The 14,179-nt window shown below is 33.9% G+C and overlaps 2 protein-coding genes across 2 annotated transcripts in view; one reads left to right on the plus strand and one right to left on the minus strand.

Moving 5' to 3' along the window:
- The window catches only part of LOC113502924 (uncharacterized protein CG3556), a 139,310-nt gene that overhangs the window by 109,974 nt on the left and 15,157 nt on the right, over window positions 1-14,179 (minus strand). The window lies entirely within an intron of this gene.
- LOC113503129 lies at window positions 1,546-10,266 on the plus strand. Its single transcript, XM_026884947.1, has 3 exons — window positions 1,546-2,325; window positions 2,433-4,284; window positions 10,114-10,266. The coding sequence occupies exons 2-3, from the start codon at window positions 3,070-3,072 to the stop codon at window positions 10,264-10,266; spliced, it is 1,368 nt and encodes a 455-aa protein (XP_026740748.1). The 5' UTR covers window positions 1,546-2,325; window positions 2,433-3,069.

The following is a 14,179-nucleotide window of genomic DNA, read 5'->3' on the forward strand; positions in this document are numbered from 1 at the left end:
CTGACCTATCTAATATGCACACAAAGTTTCATGATAAATGGTCAAGCCGATCCGTAGGACTTTAACCATAAACATAATTTTGTATATTAGAAAATAAAACTGCAATTATTTTATGTTTAGCTGAAATATTATCACTCATATAGACGTCTACTAGTATACGACGTATTTTTTATGGTCACTACATAATATATCTGTGGAATCCCTACTAATCTATATATATAAAAATCAATGCCACTTTTCGTTGTAATTCCATAACTGGGTGAATTTCCCGGACCCAAAAATTGCGTGGCATCGATGAAATCGGTACTAAAAAGCATTGTTATAATGTTCTAACATTTTTTTTTAGGTAGATGACATAAAAATCTATCTGTAGCACTAAATATTTTATTAATATAATTAATAGGTTTTCCAAAAAAAAAAGTTAAACCACATAATCTTTCATCGCCGTGTTTGTCCACGACTCACCTTGATGTATTAAAGTCATCATTGATCAAAAATGTATCGTTATTTATATTAAAACTTAGTTTTATTTGGTTCGTGAATAGTTAGAGTATTGACTCGGAATACATTTATTCAAATATTTACACAATACAACGTATGGTTAATAAAAAACCATTTTTTCTTTCATCGCCGTGGATAGGTCTAACTTCTATTTCAATAAGTTTTTAATCTCGATTGAGCATTAAATACAATGCCATTTATATTTAGCTTATTTGTAAAGTGTTCATTACTGTAAATTATTACCAGTTTTTTAGTAAATTGAATTATACCCCTTGATTTTCATCGCCGTGCTCTCATTTCCGTGGTTTCCGTGGACAAAATTTGCTATGGCAATGAAAAAAAATACACGGGAATGAAAAAAATATCATCGCCGTGCCTTGTAAAACAGTTTCCTTTCATTGCCGTGGCCACGTGTTTCATTTCCGTGACTTATGTTTGTTTCGCCACTAGACAGGAATGTATCTATTTATAGTTATATTATAAAAATAATATCATGTGTGACTGGATTTTTACACATTATATTCTATTATTATTGCGTATAAATTAATAGTATTTATTTTTGTTTCAATGATTAACTTTATCATTTAAATATTCTTGTACACTATAATAACATTTCATTGCCATGGACGCCTGTTTCATTGCCGTGCATGCATGTTTCATCGCCGTGGCACGGAATTTTCAATCTTGTATATCTCGTTAGTTTTTTAAGCTATCTGCTAGATATTAAGCAAAACTGCATATCTGATCGAAAACTTGAGAAAACACTATTTTTTATTGTTCTAAAGTTGAAGAATAAAAAATCCACGGAAATGAAGATTTTTTTGGACCTGTTGAAATTCACCCAACTCAAGAACGGGCTCACCTATCCAAACCAAATGCTTAGGATTTGGTCGGCATATTTAGTAGATGGTTTATGTGAAGTTTGCACAAAATCGGTCGAGCGGTTCCTCATTTGTCACATTTTTTGTAATAAATGAATTCAATAGAAACTTTTTTCACAGAAACTTTTTTGAAGTTTTATTGACAGGACAAGCACGTTGTTATGTCATTCATGCCGTCAATTCATTTTGGACGTGGTTTGATTAAATCATATTATCAGCGATAAATTTCTTTTCACATAATTGCATTTGCAGTGCATTCATACAAACGGTGAGTCCTGAATTTATGTATACTTTTCTAAGTTGCCGTATATGATTTCACATGGCATCATATGCGACAGCTTCTTGGGAATTTGTTTTTTTTTTTGTTCTAATTTTTTTTTTCGATTTTTAAGCGAAAACATATGTGCATACGGGAAAAATGCCACCAGCCAGACGAGCAAATATAGGTCGGCGAACGCGTAATGCAAATGATGTGGCATTACTAAGACGATCACAGACTGCAGATGAACGCGCACAAGCTAATGCATCGCAGCGTGAACGTAATGCACGCAATAGATTTGTTAACCCAGTACCTGTACTGAATCTTGCACGGCCATCACGAATACGTCGTGCTGTTTTGGCTGAAATGATGCGTGCTGCTTTTAATTACAACAGTCAGATTGATTATAGTATGTATGGATACATTGGAATGATGGACGCAATATGTCCACATTGTGATGCGGCTAACTTTCGAGGTGAAACACCCGGCATGTGTTGTGCTAATGGCAAAGTGAGATTGCCAGCATTAGAAACTCCACCCGAACCATTGTATTCATTTATTTTTGGGACATCGCAAGCGTCGAAGCACTTTCTGAGTCATATTCAACAATACAATTCGGCATTTCAAATGACTTCTTTTGGTGCAACTAAAATTATTAGAGATAATTTTATGCCGACGTTTAAGGTAAATACTTCAACAGGATTATTCCATGTTTGTATCAATCTGAAGCATAAAGTATATTTAAAAAAAAACTGATATAAGATTTACCTAAAATTGTATACATGTTACAGATTCAGGGCCAGATTTATCATCAAGCTGGTTCGTTATTGCCATACCCCGACGCTGATCATCAATTTTTGCAAATTTATTTTATTGGTGATGAAAATTGTGAATTGGATCAACGTTGTGCAATTGTTTCGAATACAAGACGAGAAATTATTCGTGAGCTACAAAGGTTTTTCCATCAGCATAACGCATTAGTTCAATTGTTTAAAATTGCTCTCGATCGTATGCCAACTGATAATCACAAAATCGTAATAAGAGCTGATAGAACACCTTTTGGAGAGCATGCAAGGCGATTTAATGCACCAACAATTGATGAGGTTGCAATTGTAATTCTTGGTGATCAGTTTCAATCCCGTGATATTGTACTTCATCGTAGAAATGAGCAATTGCAACGTGTTTCGGAACTTCATCGTAGTTACGATGCATTACAGTACCCAATATTGCATTGGAAAGGTGACGATGGTTACCATATCAATATACCAATGATTGATCCACGAACAGGTAAATAAATGACCTATTTTTAGTGTGTTGACATTTCATTTCTACAACTTTCTAAAGTCACATTTTGTAATTATTATCAGGTCTACATATACAGCAGTCGATGGGTATTCAGGCATTTTCAAAACAGATGCAATTGGGAGAATGTATACAGTACATCCAAACAATGCTGAGTGTTTTTATTTGCGATTGCTATTAGTTAACGTCAATGGCCCAAAATCATTTCAAGAATTAAGAACAGTCGACGGTCATTTGTGTCAAACATATCGTGAAGCATGTCAACTCTTGCATTTGTTGGAGGATGATGCACATTGGGATTCAACACTTAATGATGCATCTACGTCAGCTCATCCACAACAAATACGAATGCTATTTGCCATTATATTATCGACATGTATGCCATCAAATCCACTTGAATTATGGAACAAATATAAAAATTATATGGCAGAAGATATTTTAATTCGTATGCGTCATCATGCAAGAAATCCTGATTTGTTGATTACCTTGGAAATGTGCAACGAAGCTTTGATAATAATTGAAGATATATGTCTAACGATTGCAAATAAAGCATTAGTACAATTGGGTATGACCGCACCAAATCGTCCCATGCATGATTTGTTTGATCGTGAATTGCAACGTGAGCAGGAATTCAACTGTAATGATTTGCGTTTATTTGTACAATCGAATATAACCAAATTAAATATTCAGCAAAAACATGTATATGATACAATCATGCAAGCCGTTTCCAATAATGCAGGTGGATTATATTTTTTGGATGCACCTGGTGGCACAGGTAAAACGTTCGTTATATCATTGATTTTAGCGACTATTCGATCAGATCAGAAAATTGCACTAGCACTTGCATCTTCGGGAATTGCTGCTACATTATTAGAAGGTGGTCGGACCGCACACTCTGCATTAAAATTGCCATTGAATGTACAGGTGATTGAAACTTCAACTTGCAATATATCGAGAAATTCTGCTATGGCAAAAGTTCTGCGATTAACGTCAATTATTTTATGGGATGAGTGTACAATGGCGAATAAAAAATCACTAGAAGCATTCAATCGAACAATGCAAGATTTACGTGGTAATCAACAGCTTTTTGGTGGTGCTTTGATATTACTTTCAGGGGATTTTCGTCAAACATTGCCTGTCATTCCTCGATCAACTCCTGCTGATGAAATAAATGCCTGCTTGAAGTCATCAGTTCTTTGGAGATATCTACAAAAATTGACACTAAACATTAATATGCGTGTTCACCTAAAAAATGATCCAGCTGCCCATGAGTTCTCAAAACAATTGTTAGAAATTGGTGACGGCAAAATACAAATCGACAGAACCAACGGATTGATCGCTGTACCGAACAATTTTTGTACAATTGCGCAATCGATAGATGAATTGATTGAATGTGTTTTTCCGAATATTGTTCAGAATTACAGAAATCATGATTGGTTGACAGAACGCGCCATTTTAGCACCGAAAAACATTCATGTCAATGCAATTAATTTTCAAATTCAAGCGAAACTGCCAGGCGTAGTCACGAAATACTTATAAATCAATTGACAGTGTTATGAATCAAGATGAGGCAATGAATTATCCAATTGAATTTTTAAATTCATTGGAGCCGGCTGGTATGCCACCGCATTGCTTGAATCTGAAAGTTGGTTCTTCGATTATATTATTGCGAAATATTAATCCACCAAAACTGTGTAACGGAACCAGATTGGCAGTGAAAAAGTTATTGCCAAATTTGATTGAAGCTACGATCTTAACTGGTAAATCAAAAGGAGAAGTTGTTTTGATACCGCGTATACCTATGATTCCAACTGATATGCCTTTTGAGTTCAAACGTTTACAATATCCTGTGCGTTTATCATTTGCGATGTCCATCAACAAGGCCCAAGGTCAAACACTTCACGTTTGTGGTGTGAATTTGGAGGAACATTGTTTTTCACATGGCCAGTTATATGTTGCCTGTTCCAGAGTCGGTACCCCCAGCCGTTTGTTTATTTATGCTCAAAATGGAAAAACAAAAAATATTGTTTATCCAAATGTTTTGGATTAAGTGTGTTGTAAATAGCTAGCAATTGATTTCGATTTTAAATAAAATATTTTTTTGATTAAATAAATGAATTTGATGTTCCGATTTGTTTATTTTATTTCACTTTATACGTAGCGAAGCACGTACCGGGCCGCTAGTATTATATATGCGAAAGTAACTCTGTCTGTCTGTCTGTCTTTTTGTCTGTCTGTCTGTTACGCTTTCACGTCTTAACCACTGAACTGATTTTAATGAAATTTGGTACAGAGATAGAGTTGACCTTGAGAAAGAACATAGGATAGTTTTTATTCCGGACCTTTGAAGAGTTCTCTTGGAAACGATATAACCGACCTCGACGAGAGCGAAGCCGCGGGCGAATAGCTAGTTATTCATAATTTAACCAAGAGTCCTTAATCATGAGCTGCCGCTGCGGCTGTAGATTGAGGATTCCCGATAAATACACCTGAGTAAACCATTGAATCATTGAGGTATCAGTAAACAATTCAAAAACTCTATCCGCACACACATCGCGGGTGTACCTTGCATTTCATTGACCTAGCACATCAATATCGCAACACAAGGCTCAACATCTGCAAACAAAGATGTGCATAATTCATAATCTCGGATCTCGCGTCGTGAACCGGGTACAAAGTGCCGGTGGAAGCGGTGTCCCGGCTCCGTGCCGGATGCCGCCCGCTAGAGGGCGCAATATCCGCTTCCTAAAGAACCAAGAAAGTTCAGTTTATAATAAACTCCTTGAAGATATGCGCGCCTAGTCATCTCGGCTAAGTTGTGCTGCTTTTATGGGATTTATGAAGATTTAAGTGGGGCAATGGTGGTATTATGATGGCGCGGATATTAATTAAATTTACTGGGTTTTAATGGTAAGACATAAATTCCGTTGAAAATATTTTCAAAGTACAGAATGTTGGTAACTCCGATATTGAGACAATGAAACAAAATTCCGTATTGGTTTTAATTAAAATAGTTATTTCACTTTTTATTATAAAAATATTTTCACTTCGCAGAACTTCTTTGGACTGTTTCTATAATGAAAACTAAAACAGTCAAATCGTAGTCAAAAGATAACATTTTGCGTTCATGATTGCTAACTCGAATTGGACCACCCAAAGGCATAAACTAACTCCAGACTCTATTTACTAAAATAAATTCTGGACTAAATTAGATTTCCTTGGGCTTCATAACGTAGTACCTTAAATTCAGAAGTCAGACAGATAGTATACTATTTTAGACAATAATTTGTATATAAACTTAGTACCGACATAGACATGGTATGCCTTGGCAAGGATTCTTTCTACGCTGCATAGCGCTTACGCATTTGCACGTTTTTGCAATGGGTTTTTTTTTCTCTGTGTTCAAAAGTAGGACTTGCTGTGTTCTACTGTATAAATATGCTAGTTATATTTTTATTGTGCTATCATCAGTTTTGTCAGGGAAATAGCTGTCTATGTGGCTGTTTGCAATTACAGTTTTGAATATTTGTCATCCTGATCCTCCCACTTCTTTCTGGTATTATTGTGACACTGACTTTCCTCATTTTTTACAAATAATATTCAAAGTATAAAATTTTATTTGTAAACATATAAATAACTAAGGAAAGCGTCCACAACTAAAGGTAAAACGATTAAAACAAACCGCACATCGTTTCTCGTCTTTCCTTCTTTATTGCAGAAAATGAGAGTAGAAACGGCTATCGGCAAATAGTTTATTTTTTAAGACTGCTAATGGCTTTTGTGGATAATGGTTCATGTTCCATTCAGAGATGTCTTGTTGTTTCCTTCTTTGTCTGAAGTTACTCAGCAGTTAATTTAACATGATGCTTAAGTGAAAATGTGTTTCAATGTTTCATAGTTATTTTACAAAAAAAATCTTATTTATCTATAAACCTTTAGAACAATAATTAAAAGGTACAGGACCCTGTTTTATTTATTGCTAAACCTAATTAACGAAAAGATGTAAATACCAGGACATCAGACGCGGCAACACAATTATGTTTAAATTCGTTTGTAAATTAGGGCCCGAAAAAAATGCCACCACAAAAGTAACAAATTGTCAAGCAAATAATCTTTTTTGCATGTCTGAGACATAATGAACCGCTGCCAAGCATTGAACGCTGTCCCTCATAGTCGTTACTTCTCAGTACTGCCTTTGCGTTCGACCCATGGCATTTAAAAAAGGATTTATTACGTCGTGGAAGCGAGATACCTATATACATTGTAGAGTCCCATCTCTTTTGCGCATTTCTGCTTTAAAGTTATATAGGTACATTGTTAAGTTTCAATGTACACGAACAATTTAACAATTTGTTGGATAATGACAGTAGTCATTTGGTCAGAAACCGCTTTATTGAGCGCATACTGCATACGTTAGCATAAATTACTGAGTTTATTTACTGCATGTTGATTGTTAATGATGCCCTTTTATTTATTTTATTTGTTACTGTATTACTAGGTATATTAAATCAATGTGTTTGTAGTTAATATTTATGGCACGTTACTGGTTTTAAAGATAAAACGAAATGTCAAATAACATATTGTTACTATAAAGTTACGTTACGGAATCGTAATAATAAAAACGCGAAAGTTTATATGTATGGATATTTGTTCTTCTTTTACACAAAATCTACTGTACATAGATAGTGTATAACCAAGTTTAACACATAGAATAGATTTTTTATTCTGATCTTATGTTTGCGTAGAATCATTTTCGATCTAAAGCAAGCGGCACCGCGGGCATTAGCCAGTATTGAAAAAGTTATCAACGAATGTTGCTAAACTTAGCAAAAAGCGTCACTTTAAAAGAGTCGTAAATTTATTTTAGCAGAATTTAAGAATTTCCTTGAAACACAATACTTTCCTTTAAAATTTCGTTGAAATTTCAATGCCTACGCGACTCAGAGCGTCATAATTATGTATTCACAAAAGCAAGCTTTGATTGTCGCTCTCGTTTAGTAAAAATGTCTTTAACGAGAATTTCAATTGCGAAATATATTTTTAGAATTCGTGTAATCTGAATCTAGAAATTTTATTTTTGTTAGATTAAGGTTTCTGAAAGAGGTCGCTTACCACTTTAACGTTGTTTTTGTTTTAATGAAAGCTGGAAAGAAATATTATTTTAAAAGCAACTATATTTTTGTTTCTAAAATAATCTAAAGATAATAATTAAATTTGTATAGTCCTGCATAATAACATTTACTTAGAGAAGATTTATAACCTCCAGTTTCTTTCAATCGTTTTTGCAATTAAAACATATAATCTCAAACAATATAACGTCGCCCTAAAAAACAAAAATAAATAAAAACCATAAGTTATTCCATCAATCTTAAACAGACTCCAATAAAGAGAGTCAAAACCATTGTCATTACCAGGAGCACAGAAGGGAGCAAGACTGGGGTCTTAAACAATTGGAGCCGGGCCAGCGGTGACCCAGAGCGACGCCGCGACGTTATTTGACATTGTTATTGCGAGCTGAACACTTAGGTGTGGCTATTACACTTATTTGCACTCCTTGCTTTTTCTTGATTTGTTTTATTTCGAGACTCTTTTGTTATTTTATTTGACTGCACTGCATTTAAATATGTCGTTCTGCTTATTCTTTTGTTTTTCTGAGTTTTCTGAGAAGTTTTGTTTTGGGTCCCTATGTCTGAGGTGATAGCAAAGCGGTTGTAAGCATAATATCATTATTAATCATTATTTATCATTATTTCGTGGGTCTTGATTAAAGTCTGTAACGTGTGTTAGGGATTAGAAATTTATGCAACCTTTTAATTTTAATGGGTATGATAAAAGGAAAACTTAAATTTGTAGATAGGGCTTGATAGAAAAAGTCTTTAAATAAGATCTATGATTAAAGACCTAAATATCAATTCTTGTAGGTTACTTCTTTAAACGAAATCGGTTTCTATTAGAGATATTTATTTTATTCAGCAAAACACTTTCAATTTCTTCACCAATTCACAGCTGTCAAATTTATCACACTGACGCGTCTGACGAAGGAAATTAATTTATCTTCACTCTTTAGCGGTTTGCTAAAAATGAAATTTACTCAGGTTTTTTTACCAGTCTTATTGAAAATGTAATAATTTCATAAAGTAAATATCAAAAATGAGTTCGGGAAGACAATTGATCTGAAAGCTGAGAAAACTGAATAATTCCATCTATTTCCTCATTGAGATTATTGATTGATTGATTGATAAAATAATTTACGTCCAACTAAATTAATATTTTATTCAGTTGAATGTAAAAAATTGTATTATTTGCAGTTTCTTTAAGTATAAATTAGTTTTAAAATCTCTAATATTAGTTATCATTATGCCTTTATTTTTTTCACATATAATTGAGAAACTGAATTCGTAATACAGAAATCATATAAATTTATAACTGAGCCAACATCTATACTCCCACAAATATTTAATCAACTTAAAATAGCCTTAAAGAACTCCATCCACTAGACAGTTCATCTGAACCCTCTAAGCCTGGCCGGATATCTCAGCACTTGGCAGATTTAAGGATTAATAAAAAAATACACTTATACCGTCAGTTTCAATTTGACTAAACGAAGTCGGAGCCAACGGATTGAGATAACGAGATTCACCCGGAATAGTTGCCGGGGAAACAGTACTTGTTTAATTATGAAATCTTTTAATTAAATGTGGTCCGGAATGAGATTTCGAATGCATCTTAAGTTTAAAAGGAATATGGGAATCTTAGGTTTATCATTGGAGATGGAGCTAAGTAGTCTTTAATTGCATTTTAAAATAGCCTGCGATTCCGCCCGCTACAAATTGAAAATGATCCCACGGTAACATTAGATCCGGATAGAAACTGTCCTACGTATTAATCCAGGTTATAAACTATCATCGGTCTAGCCTTTTCCCAACAGGTTTTATAATAAAGGTATACAACAGGTAATAAAGAATATGCCAAATTTAAAACCTAATTGATCACTCTATGACATATGTATATTAACACTCATGAGCGAGGAAAGTGCTAGAAGAATGGGGTTGCCTTTGCCCATCAATGAGATAAAATATCTATAGATTAGTGATGCTAATATACTTTAAATAGTCTATACACAGGATAATCATATAAAATCTAAAAAGAATAAATGTCTGACTTCCCCAGATAGACGTTCGGGACGAGAGGAAAAGTGGCATTAGACCGTCCGATGTGGTAAGATTGTCTGCCACCAATGTGCACGCCTCAAGTGACAATGACCATTCTGTTAAGAGCAAACAGACGCAGATGAAAGAAAAAGGTTTTAAAACAAAAAGGTAAGACATCTTAAGTTCTATGTCTTGCAATACGAAAAGTATTGTCAGACAAGGATCGCCTTACTTTGACTTTCAAACATTTTCAACACGACCTCAATCCTTTGAGCTTTCTTCTTAAAAAGGGCTACTTAACACGACCTTTTAAAGTACCTGCTAAGTATTTACTACATAGATACCTATTGGTCTTGTGGTTTAATGAACGGATTTGTATGCGCGAGGATGCCGGTTCGAAATTGACCAGAGTACAAGAAATGTTCTTAATGTTATATATACTTTCTGACTTGTTCTAAGGAAACGACTCTTAAGGAAATATCTTGAGGGAAAAATGGAAAACAAGAATTGACACAAAATTAGTGTCGATTTCAGATCCATTTAATGATTAGCTTAACTTCTCTATATGAGATGGTGCCTTAGCCTATAGGAATAAAACTAAGGTAGATATTATAATATTATACTTATAGACGAATTCCTAACTCGGTGGGATCTAGCTTTTGAGGTTTTCAGACCTAATATGATGACATAGAGATGAAAACAGCAAAAATTCGTAGATTTCAAAATTAAAATAAATTATTAATTCATCATATCTATGACCAAAATTCAGCTCCTAATAAAACTGTCGAACCATCATGAAATAAACTTCCAGACATTACAATAAAATTAAAACAACATTCCCTTTATTAAAGTAACAAGAAATACAAGTTTTTTTTCTTTAATTTCCCAAATGTATCTTTATATTTCCGCGATATTTCCTCAGCTATCTTTTACGGTGAGGATAAACAGATGTTGCTTGAAAAAGAAAACGTGGGAAGTAAAAGATAATAAAGAAAAAAAGATAATAAACCATTATTGTGTTGGATGAGAATAAATAAGTCTCGATAGCAAGTCTTCAGCTAACAGTTATTGCAGTTTTAATAACTTTGAAAGGCTTTACTTTTGCTTTGATTGAAATATTATTTAACCAGTACCTTCTTATTGACTTTTCCAGTAGTTATTTTAAGATGTCTATCTTTTGTTTAGTACTAGCTTTAGCTGGCTCTAACCACGTAGATGATATGATAGTAGGAAAACATCGTTAATTTGGGCTATAGTTAAATTGTTCTTTGAAAGTCACAGTTGATATTGGACCTTACTTCGGCCACCTTCCTAAGTGCTCTAGCTATGAAGAAAAATCGAATCAATCAGTCATAATCGTTCAAGGGCAATGTTTTAAGAGTGCAGATCTATAGATTGGTCATCTTCGACATAAAAATCAACTTAAAACACGGCCCCTTTAGCCAAATAACAATACTATCATAGTCTGTCAACATCATAAGAAAATTTTCAAAAGTATGGGAATGTAATTTCGTATCGTTAAGTCACGTGACATCGTCCTTCCATTAGATGTCTGTAGAAATATCGCTTAGGGAAAAATCCAGCAGATGCGAATCCCAGTCCAAGTGCCAATCAAAAAGTGAAATGAAAGCGAATTCAAATTATTGTTAAAAAAAATACACGCAAATACTCAAATCGCACGCGTTCAATATAAATTGATTCTAAGAATTTTAAAAAGCAAATTATATTGTCAATTTCAGATTTTCGTTTGTTAATTCAATGTTCGAAATTTAATTTGAAACCCATGTGATATTATTTTACCAACTCATTTGAGTAAAACATTTTGATGAGCAAACACGATTGAACGAACAACGTATTAAAGCCCAAACGATGCGAAAACTTTTCAAGTAATAAGAAAACCTTTTTAAGTACAAAATCTGTAATCAAAGAGAGCCGAGTCCTGTATGCCGATGGCTTATTTCAGCAACAATTTCACCCTCGATTTCATTTCACCACACAATGAATACGCGAATTTTAATACGGCATAAAAGAAAAAGTTCGTCGCGCGTAGCCATTTTGTGTGTTTCATACATATTCGAGCACATATTCGCGGTTTTTTTTTCGAGTTTCTGTAACGTTATACATATGGTTTTCTTTAAGAAGGCTTTTTAATATAACGAGGTATGATCGTGCGTAAGCCTGCTTTATCTTAACAAGAATTGTGATATCGAATAATTAAATACGTTAAAATAATAACAATACTAAACATCTTTTGCTCAATGCCATCGAGTTTTAAATTAAGCAAAGCTTGTCTCATGAGTATTAGACAACTGGTGAACATAATTTTAATATATATTTTTTAACACGCAAATAGTATAGACAAATTACAACCAACATTTATCCTGGGTACGAATCGAATCCATGACCGATATAGCAGTCAATGCCATTAACCACCAGGCAAAGAGGCAAGTCTAAATCACTTGTTTTCTGAAACAAATACACAACATTACAGCGATTTTCATGAACGAGATTCGTTGAAAATTTTTCACTTGTCTCAAGTCTTGGAAGACTGTGAAGATTAGACGGGTTTCGAGAGGTACAGAAATATATATTGTTTTTGGAATGTAACTTTTATTAAAAAGGCAGTTTCAGCCTGTTACTGTCCGAAGCAGATGCCGACTTCTCTTCATATTCTTTTCGTAGAACGAGTGTGTTTCAATGATACGTTCTGTAAGTAGCTTAAATTAAATGTTATGTGACTCCAAGGTGTACCTATTTTTTTTAAGTGAACTTTTTCTCGTTTACGTAGTTATTTTGAAATATTTAAACCAGTGCAGAACGACTTAGACCCGCGAGACGGTGGGCTCTGTACAAACTGGCGAAAAAAAACAACAAAAACACTTCATCAAACTATTAAAAATGATTAAATCTTGATTTTTATTATTTGTTTTAATAGCTGCTATATGAAAACAACATTTTCACGTTCATAGGACATGACATGACTGTCTTATTACTAACGCAGACAGCACAGGTAACCCTTTAACACCTGGGGACGGAACACTCAAAATTAATTGTTTGAAGATGTGTAATAGTTCCGTATCATGGTCAATATTGCAACTGCTGGGTTTCTTAGAAATTTAAACAATATTCAAACAGTTTCAAAACCTAATAATGTTTTAGGGATGTGTGATCGCCTTTACGGCCCTTAACGTTTAAGTTAATCAATTCAGGCCATTTCGTCCTCGATTTCGACTTAATCAATGAATAATTGAATTTCAATGCGGGCGTAAGACAATAATTGCTTAGCACACTTCGTGTTATCAAAAATAAGTAGCTTTTTAACGTTAGACGGATGAGGTACTGTATACAAAAAACTGAGGTACCTCTAGTTAATTTATCATATAGTTTTGACTGTTATTGTCAATGATTTTATCCCAGTTAGTGCAACAATTCATTAACAAAATAGGTATTTACAAACATTTAACTTTAAACAAACTTTTATATTTAAACCGGAATTTCTGGTAAAACTTTTTTGACTTAATAGTAATATGTAGCACAACACACAACTATTACAACCCTGCGGTGCAGTATTCATAAAATAAACGCAACGTGGTGCCGACGTTAACGAGTTTTGTCTGTTTATCTGTTTGCAGGGGTCCTATTCTCAAAATTCCAAATTTCGAACCCGTTTTGATCCTTCATCAAAATTACAGTAGCTTTGTCATCTCGACATCGAAACCGCTGCTTTCGACGCTGAACGTTTTGAGAATAGCATACCAGCTCGTATAAGATCGGAATTCATAGGAGTATTGGTAGTTTCCAGTACATAACCTCCCACTTAGAACCCAGGTGAATAAGCAACAATGAGGTAATTTGCACCGTTTAACAACCCAGATGCATCCACTTAAGGTATAAATGGTTAAGAGGTATCCCGAGTTCTGAACCCGGTTTTATGTTATACGTAGTTTGTATTTAGGTCTCTATACAATGTATACTCGTGCTGCAACTGTGATGTGTAAAACTATATGCATTTTGTATAAAAACTTGTACTAGTACATAAAGCATTTTATAATTTTATATTAATAAGAAAAAATTACGTAAGAAGA

Source organism: Trichoplusia ni, chromosome 18 (genome assembly GCF_003590095.1).
Source record: "Trichoplusia ni isolate ovarian cell line Hi5 chromosome 18, tn1, whole genome shotgun sequence".
NCBI lineage: Eukaryota > Metazoa > Arthropoda > Insecta > Lepidoptera > Noctuidae > Trichoplusia > Trichoplusia ni.

Excerpts from the sequence above, each read along its gene's own strand:
- LOC113503129 (XM_026884947.1), top strand. The coding sequence starts at position 3,070 with ATGTATACAGTACATCCAAACAATGCTGAGTGTTTTTATTTGCGATTG. Across the intron at positions 4,285-10,113 it reads GAACCAACGGATTGATCGCT|ATAGACGTTCGGGACGAGAG; the intron begins GTACCGAACAAT and ends TGACTTCCCCAG.